This window comes from Emericellopsis cladophorae (assembly GCF_022114955.1).
Source record: "Emericellopsis cladophorae strain MUM 19.33 chromosome Unknown NODE_9_length_645218_cov_115_098568, whole genome shotgun sequence".
In the NCBI taxonomy this organism is placed as follows: domain Eukaryota; kingdom Fungi; phylum Ascomycota; class Sordariomycetes; order Hypocreales; family Bionectriaceae; genus Emericellopsis; species Emericellopsis cladophorae.
The window spans coordinates 41,812-66,608 of NW_026250934.1; the positions used below are offsets into that span (position 1 = coordinate 41,812).

The 24,797-nt window shown below is 54.9% G+C and overlaps 6 protein-coding genes across 6 annotated transcripts; 4 read left to right on the top strand and 2 right to left on the bottom strand.

Moving 5' to 3' along the window:
- Positions 1-3,198: 3,198 nt before the first annotated feature.
- On the top strand, positions 3,199-6,585 carry J7T54_000579 (Morphogenesis-related protein-like protein; the record flags this gene model as incomplete). The annotated part of the gene is made up of 6 exons (XM_051504414.1): positions 3,199-3,385; positions 3,448-3,593; positions 3,646-3,739; positions 3,793-4,021; positions 4,070-6,387; positions 6,440-6,585. The coding sequence occupies 6 exons, from the start codon at positions 3,199-3,201 to the stop codon at positions 6,583-6,585; spliced, it is 3,120 nt and encodes a 1,039-aa protein (XP_051363933.1).
- A 698-nt stretch (positions 6,586-7,283) lies between these two features.
- On the bottom strand, positions 7,284-9,597 carry J7T54_000580 (putative membrane-like protein; the record flags this gene model as incomplete). Its single annotated transcript, XM_051504415.1, has 2 exons — positions 7,284-8,528; positions 8,578-9,597. The coding sequence occupies 2 exons, from the start codon at positions 9,595-9,597 to the stop codon at positions 7,284-7,286; spliced, it is 2,265 nt and encodes a 754-aa protein (XP_051363934.1).
- A 714-nt stretch (positions 9,598-10,311) lies between these two features.
- On the top strand, positions 10,312-11,004 carry J7T54_000581 (uncharacterized protein; the record flags this gene model as incomplete). Its single annotated transcript, XM_051504416.1, has 1 exon — positions 10,312-11,004. One exon carries the CDS (start codon positions 10,312-10,314, stop codon positions 11,002-11,004), a length of 693 nt encoding a protein of 230 aa, XP_051363935.1.
- Positions 11,005-11,150: 146 nt separating this feature from the next.
- Positions 11,151-12,355, bottom strand: J7T54_000582 (tRNAHis guanylyltransferase; the record flags this gene model as incomplete). The annotated part of the gene is made up of 6 exons (XM_051504417.1): positions 11,151-11,369; positions 11,418-11,522; positions 11,570-11,658; positions 11,706-11,878; positions 12,018-12,149; positions 12,342-12,355. 6 exons carry the CDS (start codon positions 12,353-12,355, stop codon positions 11,151-11,153), a joined length of 732 nt encoding a protein of 243 aa, XP_051363936.1.
- Positions 12,356-12,692: 337 nt separating this feature from the next.
- On the top strand, positions 12,693-14,129 carry J7T54_000583 (uncharacterized protein; the record flags this gene model as incomplete). Its single annotated transcript, XM_051504418.1, has 2 exons — positions 12,693-13,051; positions 13,100-14,129. 2 exons carry the CDS (start codon positions 12,693-12,695, stop codon positions 14,127-14,129), a joined length of 1,389 nt encoding a protein of 462 aa, XP_051363937.1.
- A 1,062-nt stretch (positions 14,130-15,191) lies between these two features.
- On the top strand, positions 15,192-20,525 carry J7T54_000584 (DNA-directed RNA polymerase II subunit RPB1; the record flags this gene model as incomplete). The annotated part of the gene is made up of 3 exons (XM_051504420.1): positions 15,192-15,548; positions 15,610-20,453; positions 20,510-20,525. The coding sequence occupies 3 exons, from the start codon at positions 15,192-15,194 to the stop codon at positions 20,523-20,525; spliced, it is 5,217 nt and encodes a 1,738-aa protein (XP_051363938.1).
- Between the last annotated feature and the right edge of the window lie 4,272 nt (positions 20,526-24,797).

The following is a 24,797-nucleotide window of genomic DNA, read 5'->3' on the forward strand; positions in this document are numbered from 1 at the left end:
GTCGACCCCAGTACGACTCCCTGTCGGACAAAAAGCTGATAGAGACACCAACGCGCCCGTAAGCCAATGCGGTGGGCGTAGGTCTCGTGGCCCGGCTCGTCGTCGCTACTACTCTTCAAAGATATCGTACAGTAGTTGGTGACCAGACAGACACTGAACACGACGATATTATGGGCAAACTTGGACTGCTGCCCGGTGTGAAGAAGAGGAGAAGACCATATCATTGATTGGCGATAGAAGAAGATAGTTATCAAGAAAAGAACAGGAAGGGCGGAGATGATACCCCTGGCGATGTGGGCGGGTTTTGCTTGGCCATTCACAGGTTCCTTGGGACAAACTGCCCTACACGAAACAGAACAAAGCTACCAGGTGAAATATCGAGGACGTCTCTCTAAATCGGACCGAAAATCCGTCCACCGAAATCAAGTACATGATTGCCGCTCACGGTTTCTTCTGTAGGCAGGTACTTTAGCAAGCAAAAGGGCCCTGCGTGGTGTTGTAGGACATATTGTCGCATCTCAGGCTGCGCTAGGCTTGATCGGGAAACGTGTTGACTTTGTCCTCCTTACCTTATGTCCCTTCGGAGTCTGGCAGATTCTGTGACGAGAGGACTGTTGTCGAGCTGAAGTGCTGTATCTATTTTATCTTTACCATACCAGGCACATTGCCGTACTCACTCGACAAAGTCGCTAGCGCCAGTGTGTCTGACTAGACAATAGCACCATCATGAGTAGTGCCAATATTAATCAAGAATTACAGCCTATGAGCGTTACAAAGCCTCAGAGCCGCACAAGGCCGTCAAGAGATCTGTACATTCGCACAAGCGTATGACCATAGCACTAAACCATTGTCGGCTAGATTTTGTTCACCATCGCCAGCGCCTTTGTTGAGTGAGTACGGTAGCCTTGGGTGATCATGGCAGGCAGCCAGCATTGGCCTTCTAGATGATAGACCAATCTGGTTCCTCATTCTGTACATTGCTCACTTCATGATTTTCACTTGCTCAAGAAACAGGCCTCACTCTGTATGTGACTGCATAGCTTCATCGAACGGCAGTTGAAATTAGGAAACATCAGAAGCATGTCGAGCCTCGGGCAGCCGGGCTCGGGGACAAGTAGTTGAACAGGCAGCCCAAGCTTTGGGCCATTGACGCTCGACTGTCTTTCATTATCTCAGGACACCAAATACCAAGCCTAGAAATTGAAAGAAAGATAATGCTCGCGAATTTAGGAAAGAACGCGGTGTGATGCCCCGTGAGTTCAGGACACTAGAATAGCAGCCAACATTGTATTACAGGGCCTCGAACTCGCGTGGCGTCGATGTCTGACAACGATACCCTCACGACCTCATTTGAGCTACCATATTTAGGATACTATCTTCCTCCATCTGTCGACAAGCCTGCCGCGTGCTGGCAAATCACCTAGCCCTTCTCCTTCTTCGCGTCTAAGGACTCCGAAGATGATTGCTGAGCTGCGCTCGGGGTTCATGGCAAACCAGGCGCTGACTGTCGAGAGTGCAAAGATTTGCGACTTCGCTGAAGGACACTTCACTCGACAGGAAGAACGGGCGCCGGAGTCGCCGTGGTGGAGGGCTGACAGATACCTAATATCTTCCAGGTTATCACGCCTCTTCCACATGAGCACCCGAAGAATAGGGGAGGTCATCGCGCATTCGAGCAAAAGGGCACGTACTGAAGGCTGTGCACTCGGAATCTGAAGAGGAAAAAGGCCTTTGTCAGAGAAGAGATGGTATACTAGCCAGCCATCATGTCCATGTACATATACTAGATAGCTGCAGCTGCTGCGATCCGAGCCACAGATATGGACGTGCGATCAGACATGTGCAGCGCCAAGAGCTCCATAATTGAGGGACCAAGTCGTGACGCGCTGGGCGGCGACTGGAGCAGTGGAGACGCTTTCTCGACCGCGTCTCAAACAAAAGGGCTAATGTCGCGACACCTGGCCAAGATGCGTGACGTCGGATCTGAATAGGCTGCAAAGCGTGCCGAGTCTCGAGCAGAGCCAATCAACCAGAAGGCTGCTGGTGACTCTGATAAGGGTCGCTCAGGATGATTACGTCTGGGGAAGGTAGATTGACTTCAGTCGCCCATGCGTCCATATTCAGGACCGTCAAGGTACGTCTGTCTGCTCGGCTGTTAATACTTTGGTATTACCAAGACGGGCCGCCGCCCATCCCAGGAGGCTAGCCCCCAATTTCAGGCTCCATGTCGTGACAGCAGCCGCCGGCACATTAGCGCATTTGTCAATCGCGGCACTGGTTCCAACCTCTCACTTGGCTCGATAAGTAGTCCACGAAAGAGACCAAGAAGGACGATGGTATTGATCGTGAGAGATAGTGTGCCTGTGACTGCCGCAGGGGATCCATGCCTCTGGATCTCAATGCACGCAATGTTGCCGCGTATGCCTTCAGGGAAATTCAAGCTTCAGCTCAGGGTCTTGATGCCGTAATTAATGAAGACGGGGGCGCCTTCCACCAGTGGTCGTGCCCAATTTTAGCCCCCGGTATGTTGTTCCTCGTCCGTCACATCTGAGTGGGTGATAAGTCGGTGCCCCTGACGGATCCCAGCCAGACGGCCCAGACACAGCCCAAGTGCCTGAAGGCCGCTGGACAGGATCTGCTGCCACTCGTGATGCCGCTCGCTCACCTCCATCTCTCCGTTTCGTTTCTTCATTCGCCCTTCTCACCGTTCTTACTCGAGCGCTTCCTCATCATTGGCAGGCATTTGCCCGTCGTCCGTCGAGCCTCACTTGGCTCTTACGTTCTTTCCAACTTCCCACTTCATCATCTTCCTCTTCTGCCTCCATTCTGCGCTCCCCCATCTGCCCCTCCTTTATTTTCGCCCGACTGCAAGAGAGCACCCTGATATTCAATCACTGGTAGTTTTAACGGTTATTATACCTCCTTCTCCTATTGCGCGCGCGATAAGCAGATACCGCTGCAGGCCATATTCATCAATCGTATTCGAACATTTCTATACCAGCTCGAATTTGACTGTGGACCGTCTCCCGCCTCACAAATCAGCTAGCTCGGTTCTGCTACTACCTGGTATCAGGGGGCCCATTGGGAAAAGCAACTCCAGGGCTGCTTGCAATACAGTACGCGCAGCTTCGCCTTGACTTGACACTGGCACTTCGACCTCTCAACGCCTGAATTACCGGTCATACCATCACCATTAACATGCCTGGGCTGTTCTCTCGCCTCAAGGGCAAGGACGCCAAGTCCAAGAAGAAGAACGCTGGCCCTGACCTCGCAGACTCGACTCCTTCGAAGCCTCAGTGGGATGATGCGTGGACGCGAAAGACTGTTGAGCCAGAGGAAATCCACGAACTGGTGCGATGCTGCACAGAGGAGCTCAAGGCCAGAGGTGAGACTGCAGACGCCCCGGAAAATTACTACTCGGACGCTGACAATGGTGTTGCACTGCAGGTCTCGATCTTCCTTTTCTTCTCCTGCCCTTCCGTCCGACTTCCGACCCTAGCGCTGTGCGCACTTTCATACGACACTTCTTCGATCAAAACCACCCGCCCCGAGGCGAGGCATTGCTACAAGAAATCCGGATCGCAGAGCCCATGGTGGGTCCGGTTTGACTATGTGAGAGAGCACTGGTGCTGACCAAACTCGTAGGTTTTATCAGGCGTCGTGAAGTGGTGCTGGAGTCGCATGCAAGGTGGTGTTGTGGGCTGGGACGCCTACGAGCTGTTCAAGGTTGGCGAGTACGGTGTGTTTACCCCTGAGAGTCGGCAAGGCTTGTGCAAGCTGACCACGGGCCAGACTCCAACATGGCTCGCGACTCCTTCAAGACATTTATTCCAATCAGCGTCGAAAATGGCGCGCGACAGCGTATCATCTTCGATTTTTTCGACTTGCTGGCTGCTGTGGCTGCGCACGGCAAGACCAACGGCTTCGGTGGTCGCAAACTGTCGCGCATGGCGGCATGGTGGGCCTTTGAACAAAAGGATACAGGCAATGGCTTTGAAGGAGGCTACAACAGCTGGTTGAGGTACGTTCTTGCGCCGAACGCTGGATGAGATGATGCTAACGGGGACAGTGCTGCCGATGCCACGAGCCACCTGTTCTTCGCCTACCTCAGGTCACTGGCCCCCGAGACAAACCTCACTGGCATATCCATGCTTCCACGGTCACTGCAGAAACTCGTGCAGGAGACCGAGTATCCGCCCATGAAGCCGGACCTGCTCATGTCGAGGACCAACAAAGTCGTCATGATCGTCGAGACAGTCTCGCCCACGCCCTTCTCCCTTCTTCGAAGAGCGAATCATTTTCAGTATCGCGACTCCGATCGAGCTCTTCAGGAGTTCTCCGAATACGAAGACCCGGTTCAAGCGCTGTCCGAGGAGTGCAAACGCGTGCTCAAGGCTGTCTCGGCAGCCAACCAATCCCAAGTATCGAGCGCAAAGCACTCTACCAGCCTGCGAGAGGCATCATGGTCTAGATTCGAAGACATCGGTTTCAGCAGCGCTTTGGAGGAGGACGAAGATGAGGATGACAGCGCTTTGACGAGGAAGCACAAGCAGCGCACCGACGGTCTGCGAACGTCTCCATCATCTGGCAATGTGTTCGACCGGCCTACGACTCCCTCATGGGCGGATTTCCTCTCCTCTGGTTTTGTCGACGACTCCCAGTCGAGACCTAACCTCCTCCTCCCACCTGACAAGGTCCTTCCGCCTCTGGACACTCAATCAAGGCAACGCAGCTCACAATCACACCGCCCCCGACTCGAGTCCGACCAGGACCTTGATCCTGGTGAGTTGGCCAGTATCACATTCCTAGACCTCGATGACGCCTTTTGGTGGGTATGGATGAGCAGCCTGGCACCTGAGGAGACACCGGATCGAAAAGCAGCGTTCGGACGCTGTGCCGTCGTTGAGACCAAGATCACCAGTGGAAGATGGCTAGTCATGGAGGAAATGGTCGCTGGAGCCGCGCCTGAGCCCCAAGAAGGCGCGTACATTGCCGAGAAGAAGGGCCTCTTCAGTTGGACACGTCGGGGCAAGTCTCTCGGTCGCCGCAAATCTACAGGGAAGCAGGCCTTGGACCATGGCGACAAAGGTGGCAACACATTCGGCTCCAGCAAGACCAACATTGGGCCCGACACACATGCAAGGATCCAGGCCAAGGCTGCGCAGTTACGAGCAGCCAGCGACCAGGAAAAGCAGGAGGCTCTGAATGCCCAACGCCGTGGACGAGACGCTGACTCTGCTGACAAGACCAAGAGTGTCATGAGTCTTCAACCGACCATTGTAGGCGAGGCATCGTCCGCTATGAAGTGGGTTAAGAAGTACGATAAGGCCTCGATCAAGGACGCTTACATGGCAAACTCGTACGCCGGAAGAGGCACGGACCTGTCTCTGGTCCCCACCGAGGATACCAATGGTCATTACGAGAGCAATGGCGCGGCCCAAGGTTCTGCAAAGGCCCCTGAGCCACCGATGAAGGAAGCTGCGCCAGCGCCAGAACCCCAGCCTGCTGCTCCTGCTCCTGCTCTTGCTTCTGTCCCAGCAAGCCCCGTCCCGCAGAGAAAGCCCGTGGGGTCATCTGTGCCTGTCAATCCCGTGTCAGCGGCAACTGAGCCCAGTCAGCCTGTGGTGCCCGAGCCCCATGAGCAGCCAGCGCTTGTGCAAGATTTGCCGGAGCAGCCCGAGTCTGCGCCTGTGCCAGAGCCTGAGGCCCAGCCGCCACCACCTCCAAAAGACAACCCCGTGGAAGAGCTTCCTGCACCTGAGCCGGCAGTTGTAGTGACCGAGAGCGGTAAGAAGAAACCCAACAAGGGATTCCGAAAGCTGTTTAGCCGCAAGAACCGTGGTTCCAAGCTGCCAGATAATGCTGCTGCCGATGTCAACGAGATGCTCCGCAAGGATGCTCAGACCCCGACCCAGCCAACGACAATACAGGAGAACGAACCTGCGTCTGTGGCTGAGCCTACGCTCGAGATGCCAATGAGCGATGAAGCGCAAAGGCCCCATGACGGCGACGAACTTTCACGCGTCAACACGAAGGATGCAGCAGAGGCTCAGGCGGAATTCTCTCGCTTCGACCAGGGACCTCTCCAGGACCAGCCGGCATTTGTGCCAGACGACGATGCCGCGAGCGACGCTACGCCCCGATCCATCACTCGCCGTGCGCCTAACCGCAATGGAACGTCCATTAAGAGTTCGCATGAGATTATGAGCGAAGAGAAACTAGCACAGAGCACCAGTCCCGGCATCCAGGATCGTTGGGCTCAAATCCGCAAGAACGCGGCGGAGCGCGCTGCCCAGTACCAGCGCCCCGAGGATGAACTCTCTAGCCGGGGCCCCGAGAGGAAGCACTCTGGCCATGACGAAGATGATGACACCAGCGCAGAGGAGAGTAAGTGCTGCGCCACACACGTGTTCCTCAACTCCATCTAATCTCTCCACAGCCATCGAGTCCCGCGTTGCTCGCATCAAGGCCCGTGTCGCCGAGATTACAGGCACGATGGAGGGCGTCCAGGGTCCTACAGGACCTGGAGATCGAACACCACAGCCTTCCCGCAGCCCTCAGGCAACAAGCCCTGCCGCTGAGTAGAGTGCACGGCGGCTTTCCGTTGTGGACTCTCGGCAGCAGCAACTTTCGCCGTTCAAGCGATCAACCCAATGGTTTCGTCTTCTAATTCAAGTCTGATCCGTCCCCTGCGCCCCATGTTATTTTCACGCTCAGGTTCAACGAACGATATACCAATCTGCTTTCTTTTCTTACATACCAACAATCCCAGCTCATGATACCACTAGAGAAAAGTACAGCATCCGGAGCAGCGGCAGGTAGCAGTCAAAGTCTTCTTGGGCTAGTTGAGATACCCTACTATTTGGTTCAAGGGTGGTTGTTTTTCCCACGGGAGCAAAAGGGCCTGGAGCCTGAAGCTGCATTTTCTTTTTTTGTACCTATAGGCAATGCTTTGAGCCGAACGGATACCACGACGGTTGGCGAAGCAAGCGCGAAAGAGTCAAACCTAATGCAATTTTCCAAGTATCCAATACTCTCAAACATTATGAGACTTTACGGAATGCGTTCATCGGGATACACTCTGACCATTACATTGTGACAGGTCCGAAAAGAGACCTATGCTCTGGTGCCCGTGCCATCCTGCAGTTTATCCTAGGCCAAGAACAGCCTTGATCTACAAGCCTCCATCGACGCCTTGCAAGCTCGTGGGCGGTATCCAGGTGTCAAGAGGGGATGTCGTTCGTAAATCGTGGTTGCATTAGTTGTGTTTGCCGTTGTGAGATTTATGGACTACCATCGTCTTGCATGGTGATTCTATGGAACTCCTCATCGTCAGACATGGTTGATGTGGGCGTCATTGGACGGCCGTTATCCCGCACGCGGCTCTCCTGGTCTGTTGGCACCGTACCGTCCGGACGAGGCGGGAGAGGGGGGTTCTCCTGTTGCGTCTGCTCGCTCTTGGGCTGGTTCGCTCCACCCTCAGACTTGGGGTCCAACGCAGGAGAAGAGATGTTAAGCCCACGCAGGTCATCTGTCACATCTCCCTTGGGAACCGCCTTCCTTGGGATGGTGTGGGTCTTCTTCTCGTCGTCTCGTTCGCCATCCAGGTCCACTAGCTTGCCCTCGGCATAGTCGTTCTTCATCTGGATGACCTCGTCCTTCTCGATCGTGTTGCTTGCTTTGATACCGACAAAGGCGCACTTGCGCAGAATCTCACCCGTGAGCTCGGGGTACCGCTGGTGCCCACTAACAACGTCGCTCAGGTCCAGGTTCTCAATGCCATCGACATTCTTGATGGCTTGCAGTCCCGCGACACCCATGTGTAAGCTGTACATGCGATACACAAAGCCTAGGATCATGTCGTTTTCAGAGTACACGTTGAAGATCTTGCCCGACACCACGGTGCGCAAGGTCCTCCAGTGGGAGGAGGCAGCCGGTGCTGGCGCGCCTATAATGACGACGCTCTCGATAAGGCCAAATGCGCGACGCTCGGCGAGAGCTTGGAGGCATGCATGGATGGCGGCCGCTCCCAGTGAATAGCCAATGAGCGTGACGGGCCGTTCACCCTGTACCTTGTTGATAAGAGCATCAGCTAGTAGCTTGCCCGCCTTTCGCGAGCGGTTGAGACCTTGGCTGAAGGGGTTGTCGACATTGGAGGCGGCGGCGAGGACCTGGATCGGCCACAGCGCGGCCCAAAGGGTGGCAAACACTGTGCGCTTGATGACTTCTGACTTGAACGTGTTCCATGCCGCGGACTTGACGAGGTCGCGGAAGGCTGTCCCGAGGTTGATGAGGGTTTTCAACTCATACCGGAGGGCAAAGACTTCAGTCTCTGTGCTCAGAGCGCGCCAGGGCTTGACAATATCCGCTTCTTCGTTGAGCCATCCGTTGATGCCGATTGTTAGTCGGAGGCGGCGGCTCTGTTGTTGGTCTTTGGTTTCTTGGGAGTAGTCCTTGCCCCATTCCTCCTGAAGGGGGATGAATTTAAAATCCTCCACTTCTTTGGCATACTTGTCCATCATTTCACCCTGGGTTGCGATCAGCCACAGCTACAAGAGGTCCCCATGTAGAACTTACCGTCATCTTGGCGCCATATGCGCCGAATAGCGCCCCGACCAATGCGCCATTCATCCAAAATATGCCCAGGAAACTGGCGACACCCCCGAGGCCTATGCCACCGAGGACGCCACCCAAAGCGCCAGCTACAAGAGGCGCGGCCAAACCACCTGTGACGCCGATGACAGCGGCTCCGGCGACTGAAGCAAGGCCAACCTTCCAGTAGCGGCCGAACTTGTTCTCGTGTCGCCTCTTGGCGGCCTCTGTCTCGGCAGACATGGTCGCTTGCTTGTCCTTCTCGTCCACGTTGGACGACTCCATCAGCGTCTTGGCAATCTCGGTCTCCTCGTGGATGACAAAGGTTTGCGGAAGCTCCAGAGAGGATGCGAGATACAAGCCCAGTACGCGCGAGTGCGCCGAGTACTTGCCTGTCGAGAGCAGCAGAAGGAGTACGCAACTAAGCGCCTCCTTTCTATCCCTGATGGAGGACGAAGTGAGGTTCGTGGGCAAAGGTTGGTACAGCATCTGCAAAGCGTAAAAGTCCTCCGACTTGTCCGCCTTGGCGTCGCCAAAGCTCATGAGATCTTCGCCCTCTTCGGCATTGTCGACGCTTCGCTTCTGCAGCTCCTGGGCGCGCTTCTTACGCTCCGCGACAATCTTGGCGTCGTCTTCGGCGCTGACAATCTCGCCAAGCTTCTCAATGAACTCCTGCTGCCACTCTGCCATGTGCTGGACGGCCGCCTTTTGGATGCGGATAGCTTCCTTGGAGGCCTTTTCGCTGGACTTGGGCTTGGCTTGCTCTGCCGCTGGCTTGGGGGCCCGGGGCTGCTGCTGCTGCTCGTCGTCATTCTGGGGTTGGGGGGTCTGCGATCCGCTTGAGGATTCGTCCTCAGTGGTAATGGGGCCGAGGTCATTGGATTGTGAGTCTAGTTCTGCGATCATGCGCGTGGTAATCTCGGTGACGAGGCGGAGAAGAGCGCGCCTGCGCGCTGGCTCCAGGTTGATGACGATCTGTCGGGGGTCAGAGCAGAGGGGTGCCATGCTGGCCAGGTAGGGAGTGAAGGGTGAGCTGGTACTCTACAGGTGTAGGATATTGTGAGGTTTCCGGGAATGAGGTTCGATAATTACCAGGTAAGGTATGGATGTGATCTGGCAGCCTTCTGTGAAGCGTACGTACACCTGGCCCTCCCTGAGAGCCAAGCTGCGTGTAGCTGCACGTCATTGCTGAACGCTGTGCCGCGCTACGGATCGGGCAGTGGCAATGATCAACAGCATGGTGATGTATTGTCTGCGACACATATAAGAGATTCCGAGCTAGACCTTGCTCATTTGACACAACTTAGACCTGGGGGTGTTGAGTCAATTGAGCAAAGGAAGTTTGACTACTGGTAAAGGTAAAGTTTTGTCATAGTCGCAGTGATGTTGCACGACGGGACGAGACTCCGCGGACCATCGCCCGCAACCCGAGCAATAATCTGATGGTACATTGAGTCACTGACACTTGTTCTTGAAATGTATCTAACTTCCCAAGACTATACCAGATTGATAATTTGTCTATCGAATTTCCCGCATTACGTGACATGGATCTTCGAAATCATGTGTAGGGTAAGCATTGAGCACCAGACAATTCACCATAACTTACGTCTGTTAGACAAGGGTCCAGGTAGCCCCACCTGAATTTTATCCGTCAGGCCAAACAGCAACTTTTCCACCCAGCATCACGAAACAAAACGCGACAAACTACCGCTTTACGCCATGGATGCGCATGCCCTGCTCTCGTCGCAAGGATGGCGCGGCCACGGTCACTCTCTCCACAAGACGTCCGACTCGATCGGCTTGTCGAAACCTCTCCTCCTCAATCGCAAAGACAACACCAAGGGTCTCGGCACCTCGTCACACTTCAATGCGGACCAGTGGTGGCTCAACGCGTTTGATGAGCAATTGAAAGGCTTGGAGACCAGCAAAAAGGGCCAGGTGAAGCAAATGATCACCACGGGCAAGCTCAACACCGTCGACGTTGGCGGCCTTGGGAAATACTCTGTGTACAACTCCTTCGTCAAGGGCGGCTTCCTCAACGGCACGGTGGATCTTCTCAAGAAGCAAGCGGAAGACAGCACCGGAGGCGACTCGCATATGAAGAAAAAAGAGACAAAGGAGGAGCGCCGGCAACGGAAAGAGGAGAAGAGACAGCGCAAAGAGCAACGTGCAGTCCGACGAGAAGCACGTCATGCGCAGCGAGCTGTCCGCAAAGAGGCGCGTCGGAGAATGAGAGAGATCCGAAGACAAGCCCAACAGGAGAAGAGGGCGGCGAAGATAGATAAGAGGAAAAAGGAGGCGAGCTTGGACAAGTCCAGCGAAGAATCGTCAGGGGACGTCATCGAGGACGAGAAGCGCTTGCGGCGAGCAAAGAAGGGGGCAAAACGTAGGAAGCGCGCGACTGAGAACTAGCGAGTGTTGACATGAGGCCTGCACGAGAGGTGGGTGGGCGCATTGATAACGGCATAGAGATCACGATTAGACGCATCGCAAGGAGTTCTTGGTCATGACAGAACATGGGAGTCTACGACCTCTCAGTACAGTGCACTTGGAATTTATTATACCTCTTTTGGGATTTTGCCTGGTTTATTTGACAAAATCCACGGTCTCCTGTCCCAGAACTCATCCTTGATGATGTCCAAATGATCCACCATAATAGCGGCCTTGGATCGGCGCCTTTTGTCATTTTCCGTCTGCTTCTTGGATTGTTGGACGGGCTCAGCTTGCGCATCGACGGTCTCCGCCGTGTTGTGACTCGCGGGTTCGACCAGCTCGTACTGCACATCTGTCAGCGGCGTTACCAGACAAGTGCCGCGGTGACTTACATCACGGAAGATGACGCTTCCCTTTTTGAAGATTTCGGGTTCGCGGTTGTAGTTGATGCCGAATTTTGAGAATAAGATCTCGTTCTTGTCAGCGGCCAATGTGCCCTGCGCTGTTAGCGTTGAGCGAGTGCCGCAGGTTGGACGTGGCTTACAGCGAGGGCCTGCTCTGCCTCCTTATTTTCCATACCGCCGAGTTGAATAAGGGACCAGAAGGCTGTGTTGTATAGATTGTTGATGTGACCTGTCCATGTAAGTGAAAAAGTCTCTTGGAAGACTTAACACACTTACAGTCGGCTTGCCGCCAGCTCAGGTAGTCACGCAGATTCTGGACGGTAGGGTACACCACGGCTCGCCCGTCGAACGTTGGCAGGGGGAAGGATAGCGGAGTGTCCGGGAAGTGAGAGGACCAAGAGTAGACGTAGTTGGACGTGAACGTAGATACGACCGTGCTGACGAGCTTGCTGTCTGTCGTGAGCGAGTGCGGCACGTGTCTGGCATTGTACCTACCTGGCTCGCCGCTCGAACAGATTTGTTGATTTATGAAAAACGAAGCTTAAAGAATAAGTATCACGCCAACGTGGCACAACAAGAAGACAATACCTGTACTCGTCGCTGACGCCATAGGCCAGTGTGATTTCTGGCAGATCTGCAATGACTGCTTTGGCAGCCGTGTTCATGAGATCTAGCGCTCTGCGGTCATTCGGTTTCTCGAACCTGTACTTGGCACACATCCTACGGAGAATCAGTAATGAAGAGTCTATGTAGTGTGTGAAATGAATACTTTGTAAAGGCTCTTCCATCTACGCGGACTACTATCCAAGTATTCGGCAGCAGGGGGTCTGGCTGCTCAAAGTTGCGCACATATTCGAATCTGATGGCGATGAATGTCAGACACGTATTGTCTAGCCGCTGGATTGGTCTTACCTTGAGTTCGCCATGGTGCAGATGTTCGGTGTAGTGAACGTTGTATAGCTCGGAGCCCGGCTAGGTAGGTCTTGCTTCAGCCCAAGAGGAAAATGTTACTGCATCTTCACAGGATGCTACGTTAGGTGGGGGACACCCAGGCCTATGTCCCCCATATCCTCACCCCCAGGAGTGCGCCAGCGCAAGTGGACCCCAAAGATTCAGCCTTGCATGAGCCGACTGTTCACGAGCGCGGTTGCCCGCGGCTGCCCCTCGAAATCTTTAGCTTTCCCATGCCACAGTCATTGACATGCGCCCGACCTACTCCATTGCATCCTGCTTAAATTGATTTGTCAAACATACTCCGCCAAGATGAATCTCTTATTATCCGATGATTACCTCTTGCAGGATTACCCCGAGACCATCACAAATTGGATTCGGTCAGGGCGCACCACGATGATCCGTTTCGACTACAAGGGCGATTTTCTGGCGAGCGGACGAGCTGATGGCGTCGTTGTCATCTGGGATATGGAAACAATGGGTGTCGCGCGCAAGCTGAGGGGCCACAAAGCTGTCATCACATTCCTCTGCTGGTCGCGCTGCGGCAGGTACCTGTTTTCGACCTGTCAAGGGTGGAAAGGGATACTCTGGGACCTTGAGGATGGCAGTCGGCTACGAGAGATTCGTTTCGAAGCGCCTGTATACATGGGTATGCTCCATCCATGGAACCAGTAAGTCTCGTACGCAAGCACGCAGCGGCAGCGCTCTGACCAGTCCAGTTTCCAGGTCGTGGTGGCGCTCTTTGCCAAACAGCCTTGCCTTGTCGACATGACCGATGGCGTCGATACGAAATATACCTTGTTGTCCGCGCCGAAACGGCCAGAAGGAAAGGTGTCCGAGAAAGAGATTAAAGCAGACGCCGACGAAACCACGACCTCGGCGATATGGACGTTGACTGGTGACCATATTCTGGCGGGTACCGTCAGAGGCTGGATCAACATCATCGACGCATCTTCACGTGAAGTGATCTACTCCGAAAAAGTCTGCTCAGGCGCCGTCACCTCCATGCGTCTCACAAGCTCGGGGCGTGAGCTGCTGATTAATTCACAAGACCGTGTGATTCGCACATTTCGCGTTCCCGACCTGTCTGCAGAGAACCTGGACCTCGATACGATACAATTTGCACTCGAGCACAAGTTCCAAGATGTCGTAAACAAGCTCGCGTGGAATAATGTCACGTTCAGCGCCACGGGGGAGTACGTGGCCGCCTCTGCATACAACAATCACGAGCTCTACGTGTGGGAGAGGAACCGCGGCAGTCTGGTGTGTATGCTCAAGGACCCAAAGGAAGAGCAAGGCGTGATCGAGTGGCATCCGTCAAAACCAGTCGTCGTGGTGTGCGGCATGGAAACGGGACGCATATACATCTGGTCGGTCGTCAGCCCGCAAAAGTGGTCCGCGCTGGCACCAGACTTTGCCGAGGTGGAGGAAAATGTCGAGTACATTGAGCGGGAGGACGAGTTTGACATTTACAACCAGGAGGAGATTCACCGACGGAGACTGGATGCGGAAGACGAGGAGGTGGATGTCATGACACCAGATCCAGCCTCGAAAGCCATGTACAACGGCGACAGCTTTCGGATGCCGGTTCTCTTCGACGTGGGCAAGAGTGACAGCGAGGAGGAGTTTATCGAAGTGTCTACCGGCACCATGCGGCGTCGCAGTCCGGGCGATGGGCAAGACGATGATGACGACGGAGGCACCGTCAAGAAGGCCACGGGTAAGGGAGGTCGCAGGCGGAAGGTGTAGTGCGCGCCTGTGAATAACGACGTTATGATGGATGATTTAAATGACAGTTCTTTGGTTGAAACAGCTTGGTCGAAGCTTTGATGCAGAAGCGCATCTCTATATCAAGCAAGGACACCGGCAGCATGACTTGTATTTATTTTCTCACGATATAACGAGAAATGGCCCAGGTTAGGAAGACAGCCTCCCGTACTATTGTGTCATTTTCGCGTGGAACTATTATATGTACTTCCGTAATACAATAGGAATACGTACCGTACGAACCACGGCCCTCTTCACGGCGTGTACGGAGTAAAGCCTCGCATTTAGCAGACTCATGCTTGCAGGGTAGGGAGAATTATCTATTCAATTTGCAATATTACGCGGAGTATAAATTGCGCCCTCAACATTATAACTTCGATGGTTGATGCTGCATGAGGTGCAATGAGTCAGTCGGCATGGCCGACAGCGAGTGAAACGAGGAACAAACAGGCTGGGATATGGTCGACAAAATACTAGAGCCAGAAGGTGACGCTTTAGGCGCGCATAGAGCTCAATTCTTAAAGTCAGATGCTCAAACAGCGGGCACCGGGGGCCAATCAAACTGCAAGGGCGCGTGAACCCGAAACGGTTTAGCGGCCCATGGACGTGTGGCGTGGCCGCCCTTTGTCAGGCAGACCAGCTGGAGAAGATTCTCTCATGCGTTCGCCCTGACATCCAACTCTGCAAACCTCTGCCGACCCCCCCACGATCATCACGACACGCGCCGAACACCCGGCGCAACGTCAAGGCGACGTCCACGCGATACTTTCGAACACGAGAAATCCGATCCTCGAATTTGCGTACCTCCGAAGCTGGCGACGACGGGGGAGACTAGCCCGAGGTTCTCCTAGGCCGACGGCCAGGGCAGGCAGGCAGGCGTTGCTGCACGGGCGCCATCCGCCATCTATCGCGACGCGGGAAATCCATCAATCGAAGGATATCTGGCGATTCATTTCCTGTCATTCTCGACTATTTCTTCTCTTTTTCAACCGTAATCGGCGCACGCAGCTGTCTAGGCGCGCCTGAACACCCACAACCGCCACCATGGCGAACCTCTACTTCACGTACTCGAGCGCGCCGCTCAAGACGGTGGAGGAGATCCAGTTCGGCCTCATGTCTCCCGAGGAGATCAAGAACATGAGTGTCGCGCACATCATCACACCAGAGACCATGGAGGAGAACAAGATGACGCCGCGTGATGGTGGCCTCAACGACCCTCTGCTCGGCTCCATCGATCGACAGTTCAAATGTAAAACTTGCACCTCGGCCATGGGCGAGTGCCCCGGTCATTTCGGTCACATCGAGCTCGCAAAACCCGTCTTCCACCCTGGCTTCATCAAGAAAGTCAAGAAGATACTCGAGATTGTCTGCCACAACTGCAGCAAAGTACTTGCCGATGAAGTTGGTCTCACCGGCCCTAGAATGTACCTGCTCCTTAGATGCTAACACATCGTGTTTCCAGAGCGATCCCGACTTCGTAGCTGCCATTCGTACGCGAGACCCCAAAGTTCGCTTCCAGAGGGTATGGGCAACTTGCAAGAAGAAGAAGCAGTGCGACAACACGGAACGCGATTCAAAGAAGGACGACGAGTTTGCTCCGGGCATGAAAATGGCCAAGTTGCCGAGCCATGGAGGCTGCGGCAACGTGCAGCCTGCTGTCCGTCAAGCTGCCCTGCAGCTCAAGGCCTCGTACGAAACAATGTCCGAGGATGGTGTCAAGAAGAAGGATCAACTTCCCATCACCCCAGAGCAGGTACACAGCATTTTGCGGCGGATATCGGAGAGGGACATTCGCAATATGGGACTGAACTCTGAGTACGCTCGCCCCGAGTGGCTCGTCCTCACCGTCTTGCCTGTGCCTCCCCCGCCCGTGCGTCCCAGTATCTCAATGGACGGTACGAGCACAGGTATGCGCAACGAGGATGATTTGACTTACAAGCTCGGTGATATCATTCGTGCCAATAGCAACGTGAAGCAGGCCATCCGAGAGGGTGTGCCTTCTCACGTCGCGAGGGACTTTGAGGAGCTTCTCCAGTACCATGTCGCGACATACATGGATAACGATATTGCTGGACTGCCCCGTGCTCTGCAAAAGAGTGGAAGGCCTGTCAAGGCTATCAGGGCTCGTCTGAAGGGCAAAGAGGGTCGTCTTCGTGGCAACTTGATGGGCAAGCGTGTGGATTTCTCCGCACGTACTGTCATCACTGGTGATGCCAACTTATCACTTGACGAGGTCGGCGTTCCTCGAAGCATTGCTCGGACACTCTCGTATCCCGAGGTGGTGACCAAGTACAACATTGACAAGCTGCGACTCTACGTTAGCAACGGCCCCAACGAGCATCCTGGTGCCAAGTACGTTGTTCGCTCAGACGGAACACGCATCGATCTTCGGCATCACAAGAAGTCCGGAGAGCTCACGCTGCAGTATGGCTGGAAGGTTGAACGCCATCTGGTGGACGGCGACTATATCATTTTCAACCGCCAGCCCTCCTTGCACAAAGAGTCCATGATGGGGCATCGCGTCCGCGTCATGCCTTACTCTACTTTCCGCCTGAACTTGTCGGTCACATCGCCCTACAACGCCGATTTCGATGGTGACGAGATGAACTTGCACGTGCCTCAGAGCGAGGAAACTCGAGCAGAGGTCAAGGAACTGTGTCTCGTTCCCCAAAACATCGTCTCCCCACAGAAGAACGCTCCTTTGATGGGTATCGTTCAGGATTCGCTCGCTGGTGTTTACAAACTGTGCCGCAGAGACGTTTTCCTCACCAAGGAGGAGGTCATGAACTTTATGCTGTGGGTTCCTAATTGGGACGGCGTCATCCCTCAGCCGGCTATCCTCAAACCTCGCCCTCGTTGGACCGGCAAGCAGCTCATTAGCCTTGTCATCCCGCCAGAGGTCAGCATCTCTGCTGGTGGCTCGGATTACAAATCGCTACTTAGGGACGAGTCTTTGCTCATTCAGGGCGGCCAGCTGATCTACGGGTTGTTGAAGAAGAAGCACGTTGGTGCGCAGGCTGGCGGTATCATTCACATCTGCTACAACGAACTCGGACCCGCCTCCGCCATGGCCTTTTTGAACTCTGTTCAACAAGTAGTTACCCACTGGCTGCTGCACAACGGTCACAGTATCGGTATTGGTGACACAATTCCCGACAAGGCCACCATTGACAAAATCCAATTGGACATTGACGATGAGAAATCCAAGGTTGCCTCCCTGACAGCCAAGGCTACGGCCAACGAACTCGAGGCGCTGCCTGGTATGAACGTTCGTGCCACTTTCGAGCACGAAGTCGGTGTCGCCCTCAACAGGGCTCGTGATCGCGCTGGTACTACCACGCAAAACAGTCTGAAGGATTCCAACAACGCCGTCACCATGGCCAACTCTGGGTCCAAGGGTTCTTCCATCAACATCTCGCAAATGTCCGCGCTTGTGGGCCAGCAGATGGTGGAGGGAAAGCGTATTCCTTTTGGTTTCAAGTACCGCACCTTGCCTCACTTCACAAAGGACGATTATTCACCCGAGTCTCGAGGTTTCGTGGAAAACTCCTACCTGCGTGGTCTCACGCCGAGCGAGTTCTTTTTCCATGCCATGGCTGGTCGAGAAGGTCTGATTGACACAGCCGTCAAGACAGCCGAGACTGGTTACATTCAGCGTCGTCTTGTCAAGGCGCTGGAAGATCTGAGCGCGCGCTATGACGGCACTGTCCGCAACTCTCTGGGCGATATCATTCAGTTCCTGTACGGTGAGGATGGCCTCGATGCTATGTGCATTGAGCAACAGAAGATGGGCTTCCTCAACCCATCCGATGCCAAATTTGCCGAGAAGTATCAGTTGGATCTCGCCAATCCTCCAGAGTGGTTCAAGCGAGACTATGAGTATGGTGACGAGTTGCTCGGCGACAATGAGTCGATGAAGCTGCTTGACGAGGAGTGGGAAGCCCTATGTGAGGATCGCCAGTTGGTCCGCAAGATCAACAAGATGAAGAAGGATGACGACATGATGCAGCTGCCACTCAACCTGAACCGTATCATCGAATCAGCCAAACGTATCTTCGGCGTCAAAATGACAGACCGAAGCAACCTGCGACCGACCGATGTCATCCCGACTGTGCAGAACCTTCTGAAGAAGCTGGCAATCGTCCGCGGCAGCGACCCCATTTCGCAGGAAGCCGACTACAACGCCACTATTCTGTTCAAGGCTCTTGTAAGGCACCGTCTTGCCTTCAAGGACCTTGTCAAGGTGCACCGTCTCAACAAGCTGGCCTTTGATCACATCATCGGCGAGCTTCACAACCGTTGGGATCGCGCCTTTGTCAGCCCCGGTGAAATGGTTGGCGTTCTTGCCGCGCAGTCCATTGGTGAGCCGGCGACACAGATGACTCTGAACACATTCCATTTCGCTGGTGTGTCGTCCAAGAACGTCACCCTTGGTGTGCCGCGTCTCAAGGAGATTCTCAACTTGGCTAGCAACATCAAGACCCCTGCCATGACAGTCTTTGTGAACCAGACGTTGGCCAAACAGGAGCAGGCCAAGAAGCTTCGAAGTCTGGTTGAGTATACCAACCTGCGCTCGGTCACCGCCATGACTGAGATCCATTATGACCCTGATGTTCGAGGCACCAAGATTGAGAGTGATGCGGACATGGTCGAGTCTTACTTCATGATCGAGGAGGAAGGCCAGGAGCTGGTGGATCAGCAGTCCAGATGGCTTCTTCGCATCACCTTGGACAGACAAAAGATGCTTGACAAGGAGATTCGTGTGGAAGACGTTGCTGCTCGCATCAAGGAAGAGTACGCTGCCGACCTGGGCGTCATCTTCAGTGACAACAACGCCGACGAGCAGGTCATCCGCATCAGGACCATTCAGCAAGACGGTGGTAAGGATGAGGATGGCGAGAAGAAGATTGAGGACGATGTCATGCTCAAGCGTCTCGAAGCGCATTTGCTCGACACCCTCACGCTGCGAGGTGTTCCTGGCATTGAGAAGGCTTTCTTGACCAAGGGCGTGACACTCAATGTGGCTCCCGATGGTTCCCAGAAGGCCCTCAAGGATGATGTCCACTGCACCGAGTGGTTCCTCGACACCAGCGGTTCCGCTCTCCGCGAGGTGCTCGCTGTGGAGGGCGTTGACGCGACCCGCACATCTTGCAACGACTTGTGGCAGATTGTTGATGTGTTTGGTATCGAGGCCACTCGTTCCGCTTTGCTGCGCGAGTTGGTCAACGTGCTGGCCTTTGACGGTTCCTACGTCAACCACAGGCACATGGCGCTGCTTGTTGACGTGATGACATACCGTGGTGTGATCTCCGCTGTGACTCGTCACGGTATCAACCGCGCCGACACGGGTGCCCTGATGCGTTGCTCATTCGAGGAGACTGTGGAGATCTTGCTGGAGGCTGCTGCCACTGGTGAGTTGGATGACTGCCGTGGTATCTCGGAGAACGTCATGCTTGGCCAGATGGCCCCCATGGGCACAGGGGGTTTCGAGACGTTTTTGGATCCTCAGATGCTGGCGACCGTCATCTCCACATCGGCAGGCGAGGTCCTCAAGCATGGAGCCATCGGCGACCAGGCCGGTGGCATCGATGGCGCTGCCACGCCTTATGCCAACGAGCAATCGCCGCGCGCGGACTCGGGCTACAGCTCGGCTTCTCCCATGGCTGGTAACTTCTCCCCCATCCAGGGTGCTGGCTCGGAGACGCCTACCGGGTTCGGTACGGAATACGGCGGTGGTGGCTTTGGAGGTAGCGTGGCCAGCCCCTACCACCGAGGGGGTCTCGGTGGCGGCATGAGCCCATATGGCACATCGCCAACATCGCCTTTTGCCTCTGGCGGCAGCTACTCGCCCGCGTCTCCCAACATGTACTCCCCCACTTCGCCGTCCATGGCCATGGGAGATGTGGGAGGTCGCTTCGCCGTCACCTCGCCATCCTTCAGCCCAGCATCGCCCAACTTTGGAGGTGGCATGGTCTCGAGTCCCCAGTTCAGCCCGGCCTCGCCCAACTATTCGCCCACGTCGCCTCAGTCGTACTCGCCCACATCACCTGCGATGCATGGGTCCCCCACCTCGCCCACGTACTCGCCTGCCAGTCCGGCTTACAGCCCTCGCATGGGTGGCGCAGGTGGCTCGACGTCGCCGGCATACACTCCTGGGTCGCCCAGCGGATCACCCACGTCGCCGAGCTACTCGCCCACGAGCCCTGCTGCTATGGGCACTGGTCCGTCGCCCACGAGTCCGGCTTATTCTCCTACCTCCCCACAACACTCGCCGATCCACGGCGATGGGAAGGATTCTGGAAAATAGTGAGTCGACATGAATGTTGGGAGAGAGATCTGTTCTATGCTAACATAACCCTCAGCTCCCCTACTGGTTAAGCACCTTGTTTCATACATTTGGTCAGATCCACGAGACACGGGCTGTCTCGACATTTCTTCTCTTTACTTACATCTTTCTGCCGTTGCCATTTCGAGGGCCCATGGTTCGGAGTGTTTTGCATTATAGAAGTTGCAAAAAGAAACAAGAGTTACTCATGCACGGCGTTTGCCCCAAAAAAACCGACGAGAGGTGGAGGGCACGCCAGAAATACATAAATACCCAGACTGAGGTCGTCACCATCGCCTCGCCAAAAACTCACACACAAAAAAAAAAGGCATCGAGAAAAGCAGGGCAACGATCACGATGGGGACGAGACAAAACAACAAAAGAGGCACACGTCACACGTCACATGAGAAAGGGGAAATAGGTACCGCCATTTCCGGGGCAGAACGGCTGGCTGGCTGGCTGGCTCATATTTTAATAGCTGATGTGTACGATAGAAGGAGGAAAGAGGATAGTCGTCGTTGTTGTTATCATGGCTCAGATTGGTATCTCTGCGTGGAAAAGACGGAGCGCAGCAGCAGCAGCAGCATTATCATCATCATCAGCAGTGGAACTTTTCGATAGTGGAACTTGGCCCTATTTACCCCAAGTGTGTGCCTGAGGAGGAGGTTCTTTGTGGGTGACATGTGCTCGTGCGTGTGCTTGAAGTTCTGGATCTGACAATGAGCGTTTCGTCCGCGATGGTCATATCTCTCACTGCATTTGTTGACATCCATATATTATTGTTCGCACCGAGGACAAGGAAGAGGGTCGTTTGCAACATGGTACCTGCGCCACCGAACAATAAGTCATCGCATTTCTATGAAGGAAGGGCATCCTCCTTGCGACGTGTGATGTATCTCTCGTATGGGATGCACCGATCATGCACACTCGACGCACATGCGGAAGTCGTCGCAGCCCGCCAGGCCCCAAGAGGATTGCATCGTCGCATGCATCGGTAATCCCATTCATGCATCTTTCTAGAATCCTGTTCCTGAGCATGGAGCCCCTAGCAGTCTGGGCTGTGCAGTGGACTTGTGCCGGAGTACTTCCCTCCCCCTGGCTGGGGAGGACAATGCTGCTGACCTTTGTTCATCGCAATGTGATTGATAAGGTTGTCCCGCTCATCACGGGGCCGCACAGACAACTCGCCGTTCGCTCACCTATCAAGTGTCACATCGCACCGTCCGTGCAGTTTGCTTGCTTGGCTCTCCGTCTCACCTTGACGCTGCCGCTGCCGCTGCCGCCGCCGTCGTCACACCGTCTGCCGTGTCATACGTGCCGGGCGCGCAAAGGATCCCCTTTTGCAGAGAAAGGTCCCTAGTTGCGTGTATTTGCCCGGCAAATATGAGCAACAGACGGAAGACTCTGGGACGATCGCTTGGTCTCCCGCTCTAGTTACCCTCTCCGCGTGCAACGGGGCGCGCAAACGGGGCGGGAGGACGAATTGAAGCGGCGGCCCGAGGCCAAAGCTCCACGGCAGAGACTGTCAGGTTTTTCTGCAAGCTCGGACGTTTGCTTATCGTCGTCGCTATTGTTGGATCGGCGCTGCCGAACAATGGCAATGGGGGGGTCGCATGGCAAAGGGGGGGGCCGTCTCTTGTGTCAATAAGCAAATCGCGCCATTGACAATGGGACGCCGATCCCCCATAAGCAGAAGCGAGATCTGATCGAACTAATTCAGGCATGGGAGATCCGCCCCCTCCCTCCAGGCCAGTGCCCCCCCTTTTGTCCGTCTCCGTCCCGTCACATGACGAGATGCAGCTGCGAGAGTGCAGGCGTAGCGCCATGCATGATGGGACGCCCTGGTCAGGCAATCCCTGAATCTCTCTGCCCATGTAAGAGGGACATGGGAGCATCGTGGTCGGTCCATCAACTTGCGAGGGCGCAACATACAAGGAGCTGAATACCATATAGAAGCATGGTGATGCTTCTGTGCAGTGAAGTGACTGCCAAGTCCACGGGGGGGCTGAGCAGATGGAAGTTACGCACTGGCCGGCTGACGTCTGTCGTGGTCCAAGTGCCGTATCACGGACCGCTGCCGGCGCCGTGCTACGGCCAGCCTGAGACGTCTGGCGACGTGCCGCATGGTCCACCCGCTTGAATGCCGCACTGTCAGAGTCACCCCGGACGAACACTGTCTACGGTGAGCACTTGCATGAGCATGGTGGCCTGGCAGGAGTCGACGTTGGACAGTCCCGGGTACAGGGCGACGGCGTACATGTCAGAGTTGATGTGGTATTACACTGAGGTGAACTTGCAATCGCCAAGGACGGAAGTCTTGCATATGAGGTATCCTTGGAGTCCACCGCTTGTCGATTCTGCCTCGTCTAAGCGCGCCAGGACTGTCATCCCACAGGGTGGCCGCCAATTGCAGGCTTCTTTCATCCAACGGGCATTTCGTCATGGCTTTGCGTGCGAGAAGAACCACCCTCGTTGGTCAAGCAAACCCTTGACTCCCTTGTGAAATGCAGGAGGTCGCCCAGGAGGCCAGGCGGCCGAGTATGCGGCCAGGTGGCCGCATGGCTAGCCAGGCACAATTGTCGGCAGACTACTTCAGCCATCACAAACCGCAAATGAATCATGGTCAAAGAGACAAACGTAAAGCATCCAAAGAGCAAGTGTAAAGGAGTGAATTAGACCCAAGACGCAAGGCGAAACGTGTGCTGACACAGTCTTCTAAGATTCCAGACCACCAAGCAGATCCTCGTAAAGGCGTCCCCAAAAAGAAGTGAAAATCGTTCAACATGTCGCGAGACCACAAAAAAAAATAATAAAAAAAAGGAAAGAGAAGGAAGAATTTGCCAGGTCCGCCTTCGTCGTAGATAGGGCCACAGCAGTGTCCATCTGGGTTCCCGACCCATCGTACAGGCGTGTTGCGACCCAAAACCACTTGGGACCTGGGCTTTCGGACTTTGAGCGTCTTCAACATGAATTGGTGAGGCTCGTCGGAAGCACATCATAGCTTCGTGTGGCGCCCCTTGATGCTTGGGGGAGGAGGCGGTGGTCTAGCGCAGACTCTCGGTCAGTAATTGCTCTGTCTAAGCGGAGAATACGACAGACCTACTGCTGCCCTGCTTTGGGGCATTGGGGTCGACCGCAATAGCCTGTCCAAGTTCTGGCGGGAACGTATTCGGTCTTGGAACACGTGCAAGCGGCTTTTGGCGTGGATGTTTCAAGAGTGCAGCCACACGCCGTCCAGTGCTCGGTGCTGATATAGAAACACATGTTTGCGAAAAAAGTCTTGCTTGGTATGAAGAAACTGTGGGCTTGGTCAGGATGTGCGCCTATGCCGTGACCGACGGGGGAATCATACCAGATGACTAGTTCAAGATTCGGATCGAGGGATGGATTCAAGTGTAATTCCGCTGCTGTAGAGATAATGGATACCGAGAGACTGAGGAGACCGCGAGATGAGAAGGCATCAAGAGCTGTTATATAGCCAGTGAGTGACACGGGCCCGTAGGTCTGGGCGTTGGATGGAGGTTCCAGGAAGGTATGCTGCCCCCTCTCATTGCCACGACTTTCCAGCAACGACGGGAAGGGGGTAAGTTAGTGATCACGAATTTTTCCTGTTCCACTGTGCGAGATGGACCGACCGCCTGCAGTGGCCGTCGTTGGTTGAACGCGCTTAAGCGGCTGTCAGTGATTGCCGGCGAGATGAAGAAATGGAGGGCGTTGGTCCGGCCGCGTCGATGGGAGGGCAGGCTGCGGTGATTCCCGCGGTGCAGCACGCATGGACCGTCAGCCGGACACCAACAAGTGATGATGACCAGTTTGGATTAGGTAGGCGAGCAGTTGCCTACCGTTGGCGGAAGACGCGGGCGCATGCAGAGCCTGGCACGCAATTCCGCATGGCAAAGCCTAAGGTAGATACGTAACCTAGTATCCCGTATGTATGCTGCTGCGTGGGTTGATGACTAGACGCGAAAAAAATGGGGGGAGCCAACACGCGCGAGATGATGATGGGATGGATGTTGATGGAAATTGTGACTCGGGCCCCTTTGGTGTCTGCTGCTGCTGCACCTCGTCTGTTGGCTGCACCGGGGCCCGGGGGGGCCATGGCATGGCATGGCATGGCATGGCATGGCATGGCATGGCATGGGGCATGTCCAGCACCTGCCCAGAGCTTCCACGCCAGGAAGATGCTTTCAAATCGGGTCTTTCAGCGTGCCTGAGCCCGTGCGGGAGCAACCAAGCGCGATGCCGCTGGTGAGCAGCTTCACTGCGTACTTTTGGCCTCTGCGTGTGTTCCTATGCACCATCACGACGTGAACGGGGTCGCATGC